At 49.2% G+C, this 6,000-nt stretch overlaps 2 protein-coding genes across 2 annotated transcripts; one reads left to right on the top strand and one right to left on the bottom strand.

The window, feature by feature from the left end:
• Nucleotides 1–227: 227 nt before the first annotated feature.
• Nucleotides 228–996, bottom strand: GUITHDRAFT_153741 (hypothetical protein; the record flags this gene model as incomplete). Its single annotated transcript, XM_005828690.1, has 1 exon — nucleotides 228–996. A coding segment is annotated over exon 1 (485 nt), but the record flags the coding sequence as incomplete, so codon positions are not given.
• Nucleotides 997–4,374: 3,378 nt separating this feature from the next.
• GUITHDRAFT_48426 (hypothetical protein) lies at nucleotides 4,375–4,658 on the top strand (the record flags this gene model as incomplete). Its single annotated transcript, XM_005828689.1, has 2 exons — nucleotides 4,375–4,553; nucleotides 4,604–4,658. Coding segments are annotated over 2 exons (234 nt in total), but the record flags the coding sequence as incomplete, so codon positions are not given.
• Nucleotides 4,659–6,000: the final 1,342 nt, after the last annotated feature.

Genomic DNA, 6,000 nt, shown 5'->3' with positions numbered 1-6,000 from the left:
GACGGATCGGGATCAGAGACCCAACCTCGGCTTCATAGCTCGCTTCTTCGGCCTCTGCGTGATCTTGGTCCACCACTCCCATCTGAGCCCTTGCCACAAGTTCTTCTTCCTCTCTCGGCTGTGACATCTCCAAGATCTCATCCTGGTAAGAGGACCCGTTAGACTGCAGCATCTCTTGAGCATGCAGTCTCCCCGTCCCCAGTTCGGGCTGCAAGGGCACGCCTGCCCGATCCATGTGTCCCAAGTTCTGTAGCATGATGCTCTGAAGGTTCAGTCGCTGCAGCATCTGCTCATTGGCTGCACTTGCCAGCCCTGCTGCCCCTGCCAAGCTCATACCTCCCCCGCCCCGCAGGTCTTGACCCTGAAGAGAAAACCCCGGCATGCCCCAGCTCACGACTCCAGCGTTCGTGAGCATGGCGTCTCTCGCCGCAGTTGGGAAGCCCATAGTCGACTGCAGCTTGCTCAGCAAGTCTCCTCCACCAAACATGCCGTTCGCGTTCCCCATCATCGACAGGCTGGCGTTCTGCAGGGCAGCCTGCTGGAGGCCGAGCGACGCCATGTTGCTGTGCAGCCCTGCATTCGCCAGGTTCCCGTGCTGCAAGCTCATCATCGAGTGTGAGATGCTTGCAGCCGGCAACATGGATCCAATGTCGTTCCCGTCATGGCCTCCTACAGCACCGCCTCGCTTTGTGGGGATCGCGTTGGTAGGAAGGGCAAGCATCGGGTTCAAGTTGAAAGTAGGCAGAAAGCCCGAGCCTGGCCTGTCATTGGACATGTTGTCCGCCTCTAGATCAAATGCTATAAGGACTCAAACGACTCATACAGTCACCAGGAGGCACAACCTGCTAGTCTATGGCACAGTCACATCTGGAAGTGGGATTGCCTGCTAATCTCTTCGCATTTGCGTTCGTTCCCTCATACGGAGCAAAGATACTGTTTATCATCTTCCCTCTTTGCTTGAGTGGTCAAGAAACATCATGGCGTTCACGCTTCCTCCTGCATATGCATATATCAGTGCTGCAAGTATGTACATCGTGTGCTAGGGATGAGTCAAAGCTAAAGAATCAGAGCAAACTTGAACATTGCAAGGACAGGAAAAGTTGTTTGTATGCTCGAGGCAACTTCAAACGACTACTAAATTTTGCACGAAGAGAAATTTCATCCGCATCGCTCGCATTTGACACCAGTTATCATCGAACCAAAGGAAAGGGAAATGCAGGGGTGCAAAAGAGTGGAGCCATCTCATGAGCGACCACACAGCTGAAAATGAGGCATACACCGCAGCAAGTTCGCACAGACTCTTCTTCTCCCTCCCTCCTCCTCCCATCATCTCATCATCTCCCCGCTGCCCGGCGCTCGTGCATGGCCCCCTCCCGAGCAGGTTCCCAACCATAGCAGCGCGGACGTCTTTGAGGCCACCCGTGCTACCATGACCCCGTCAAGTCATTGGAATTGGGGGGTAGGGTACATGATTGTACAATTCGATAGCAATCATTTTTAAAGCGGATTGGAATTGTTTTATATATATATTAAGTTTGATTCTACATTCTTGGTAGTATCTTGGATGCTAGTTTCTATGAATTTATCAATTAAAAAAATATTATCTGATACTTTGTACTGACAGTCTTCTTGTGTAATTATTCTGATACTAATTATAAATATTTAGAAAATTTTAGTCTCGTTTGATCCAAAAACGTTTTAAGGCCCGACAAGCGGGACAGTGCTGACCACTCACCCTACCCCCTGAGATACATTAGAAAAAGGGGGGTTCTAGGCTCATGGCAGGATGAAGATCAGCACAGGATACCACATGGTGGTCCAACTAGACGGAGTAACAGGGGTGGGTAGAGGGAGGAGCAGGGGTGGGTCCGGGAAAGGCTCGGGAGCTGAGTTAAATACAAAGAGAGGAAGTGAGCTGAAGGCGAAGGGGATGGGTGTTCGGATGAGGTTGACGTGTCATCGGGCTGAGGAGAATCTTTATGACAAAAGCTTGCTTGCTTCTATTCCCTCAATCTGTGAACAATGCGACATAGTCTGTTGTTGACACACGGGGTTAACTTGTCGAATCGAACGAGATAATGCATCAAAATCACCTCAATGATCTGAAAGAACAGTAAAGGATTCTCGATACCACATTTTCGACCGTATGCTACTTTCAAAAGTATTCCAATGGATCGCTCAAGCTTTGACATCAGGTCTGTCCAGATCATATGAGCCGTATGTCTGAAACTGAAAATTTTCCCTGACAACTGCGATGCAAGGATCTGGATAATATCGAGGGCAAGGCTCGAGTTGGTAACTATTTCTTCGGCTGAAGCATCATGCCAGGACATTTCATTGAGCGCCTATTTGCCGTTTGAAACGTCAGCTTTAGAACTTGTAAACGGGATCATCCAGACATCACCTCCGCTGTTGACATTACTACCTCAACTATGGTACAACAAGCCAGCCAGGGATGTGCATCAGCGAAAGAAACTAAGACTTTCTGGGGGAAAAAACAGAACATTTTTGTTAGTTGTCGATATCTGATGGATTTGAAGTGATAGACCTGCCGAGAGCCTTGAATCTCAAAGTAATCCGTGATGCACTCATCTTCATGATCATTTGTACTTTCTTGAAAATCCGGTTTTCTGAAGAACTGATTTGCGTGCAATTGGCCCAAGTATGCAGAAATCACAGAGTTAACGAACTTTTCTGCAAGCTCGTTCCATTTGATGATGCTAACTGATGAATCCTCCGAGAATTCAGTTTTGTTCTCTTCGATGTGTATCAGGTCCATCACGATCTCCATGAACAAAATCATATCATCGTGCATGGTGTTTTTCTCACGTCGAGTAAGCGGTGGAATGCAATCATGCAAAAGTTCTCGAAACCGATTGTCGACCAACTTGTGTGTATCGGATCCTAGGCGCGCTGATTGTAACTGTGCCAACAAAATCTTGGCCATACAAAGCTTGTCTTGCAATTTGATTTCTGGAGATTTAAGAAGGGATTCTAGTTCATCATCAGTCTTCGCTTTTTTTCGGTCGCGTTCTTCGTCGACATCAACTGCAGCCAATGCCAGGCATACCAGAAACCGCTTGGGCCGATGAAATCTTGAGTTTATCATCTGTTGGATCCCTGATTCGTCCTCCTGCATGTGAACAATTCCAGAATTCATCTCGAATTATACACGATTTTGAAATCAGCCACGATCGCGCTCCTTGATCTTTCGATATAGCAGTAAGGATGTTTATCCTTTGCCTCTGCATAAATCCATAAAAATCAAATCATGATGACAATTCAAACTCGAAAAGCTTCAAATCTGTCCTATTTCTTTCTCAACCTGCTTTCTTTCTTCCCCTCTAAATGTACGTCTCCAACATCTGCGTGAATTCCATCCGCACCTTTCCCTCCATGCCACAAACTTTCTTTCCCGCCAAAGCAAAGTAGGGTACTCCACCCTACCCCCCTCCCTCTGATGAGTTAAAAGCGGTCTCTGAGGCGGGTTTGCTTTTCAATCTGGGCCTCTCCATTATAGCCAGTACCCCACGTTTTCCCTAATAAATACCCCTGCTAAATACCTAATTCCTTTGACCACCCCCTCTGTTGACCCAACCTCTCAGTGACGACCCCAGACCCCTCCTCCTTCCCTCCAAACATAACTTCGCTATGTCCTCGCCCCTGCCCCTTACTATCCATGCTACCCTCCTACTACCTCTGTTTCTCTTCAATCCTCTCCTGTGATCCACTCTCTCTCTCTCTTTCTTCCCTCTCCTATATTGTCTCCTTCCCTTCCCTGCTGCTACCTCCTCACCCTGTTCTTCAATCCTACCCTTTCCTTGCCTGAAACGACTTTCTTTATTTGTCTTTGCCCATTACCGCTAATCACTGTCGACGAAGTACTGAGTAAATGTTGGTTATGCCCTGTCTTGAGCCTTCCTTGTTCGCATACTGATCCATCTGATATGCTTTGTTTCGCAGGCGAAGACATACAGCAAGATCCAATGGATTTGAATCTCAAAACAGTGCATGGCTGAGTTCATTATTTGTCAATCATGGACGATGAATTCCAGCATTAAACGCAGCAGAATTTGTTTTTGATACATCATGAAACATTTCAAGCTCTACCCGGCATTCACGGATCGTCTCCCTCGCCTTACGGCTAAGAAGCAGAACACTGCCGCCAAGAATCAACCTGTTCGCAAATCGCAGGACCAAAATGCCGGATGGGCTGCGAAACTTCTACGCCTTGTTGGGAGAACAAGACAAGATGAATCAGAAACGTCCTCTGACTCCACCGAGTCTGATGCATCAGACGAGACTGAACGCTCCATTGCGGATGCCTCACGGAGGAAAGCTGGAGCCAAGCAAAGAAGAGTTTCGACGCTGACCGATGAGCAAGCGGACGCTCTCATCAAAGAGGTCACAGCGTTTGCAGTTTACCTGGGCATGGACCCCGAAGAGGACGAGGAGTTCCTTTGGATTGCAGTAGAGGCGATGATTGCCCCGTTGCCAAAAAATTGGAGCGAGCATGAGGCAAGAGACGGCCGAGTATATTTCTACAACAGAAGGTGAAGAATATCATGCCATGATTGAGTTGCTCACGTCACTCTCGCTCCAGAACGGATCACACTCAATGGGAACATCCCATGGACGAATATCATCGATCGCTCTACAGGAGGCTGAAAGATCAGAAGTTGAAGGTAATTCCACGTCCTGCAGATCCAGAAGGAAACTGATGAAGGATCAGATGCTGGCTGAGAGGCACAGTCTTGGTGACGCAAGCATCAGCTCGATTGAGATAGGGTGGAACTCGAGCAAGAAGCGCTCGCCGCTGGATTATCTCGCGGAAAGGAGGCAGAGCATCAGCGGCTCCAGCGGTGTCAGTAGGTCTACCGATTGGGACAGCCGCTTTGAGTTTGAGCCGACCCGGTGAGAGTGGTGAGAATGGTGGAGATGGATGCTGATAGGAACATGCCGATCAAAGGTTCCCGTCGATATTTGTTGATTCCTCGGGCAGAAGGCACAATGATGCATTGAATCAACCGCAAACCAAGGAGGTGGAGAAGAAAAGTCGCAAGAAGTTGGGCAAGGAGCGTCGAAGCAAACCGCGAGGAGAGATGACTGGCAAGGTAGTGAGGGCAATCTATCCGACTGAAACGCGGAAGTTGTGAAACTTCTTTGTAGGAGAAGAAAGCGAAGATAAAGGAGATTCTCAGCGGAATGCGGACAGGTCGGATCCTCCCTACACCTTTCTGTTCAATCAGACAATGTTGTTAAGAAGTTGATTGTTTGGTTGGAATTTATCAGGTTCAAATTCGCTCGACTTAAAACGTGACAAACTCGAACGGTGAGAGTCTCAGTAACGACGACACCCCGATCAAAGAGACGAAAACATTTTGACACCCCCATCAACAGAGACGAGGGCGCGGGCGTAGAAGAGAACAACAGGGAAAGCAACGAGCTGCCACGATCCAAGTCAGATCAACTTCTCCGCTGTTTTACATGAGCTGACGCTTCTTGCAGGGCCGCACAACATCTGGAGCCCCTTGCTCTCGAGCGTGATCCCTCCCAAGAACTTCCGCCGGTGGTGGACCCATGGCTTCCGGCTTCTTGGGAGACTTCGTTCGAGGCTTCGGACTCGCCGGGGACTCGGGCTGCCAAGTTCAGTCCAGGTTCCATCTTTAAAGCATGTGTGTGACGATGTGTGACCTCTTTCAAGCAGGAGCTGCGGGAGAAATCACTCCCTCTCCCTTGAGCGCGATTTCTCCCGTCTCGTACGACTACCATCCTCACCGATTCTACGAGCCGCCAGCAGCTGGGAGGACCTCGGTGGACTCGACAGATGCGGAGAGATCGCGCGAGTCCCCTGGAGTTGGTTCCACCGCCAGTCGTCCTGGAAGCCGCTTCTCTACCTCCCCCATGCCGGACGAGGAGGAGGAAGGGGAGACTTTAGGGACACCAATGGCTGGGATGAAGCTTGAAGAGGATCGGGGCGAGCAGTCAATGGAAGAGACT

This window comes from Guillardia theta, assembly GCF_000315625.1.
Source record: "Guillardia theta CCMP2712 unplaced genomic scaffold GUITHscaffold_57, whole genome shotgun sequence".
Lineage (NCBI taxonomy): Eukaryota > Cryptophyceae > Pyrenomonadales > Geminigeraceae > Guillardia > Guillardia theta.
This window is presented reverse-complemented; position numbering and strand designations above follow the sequence as displayed.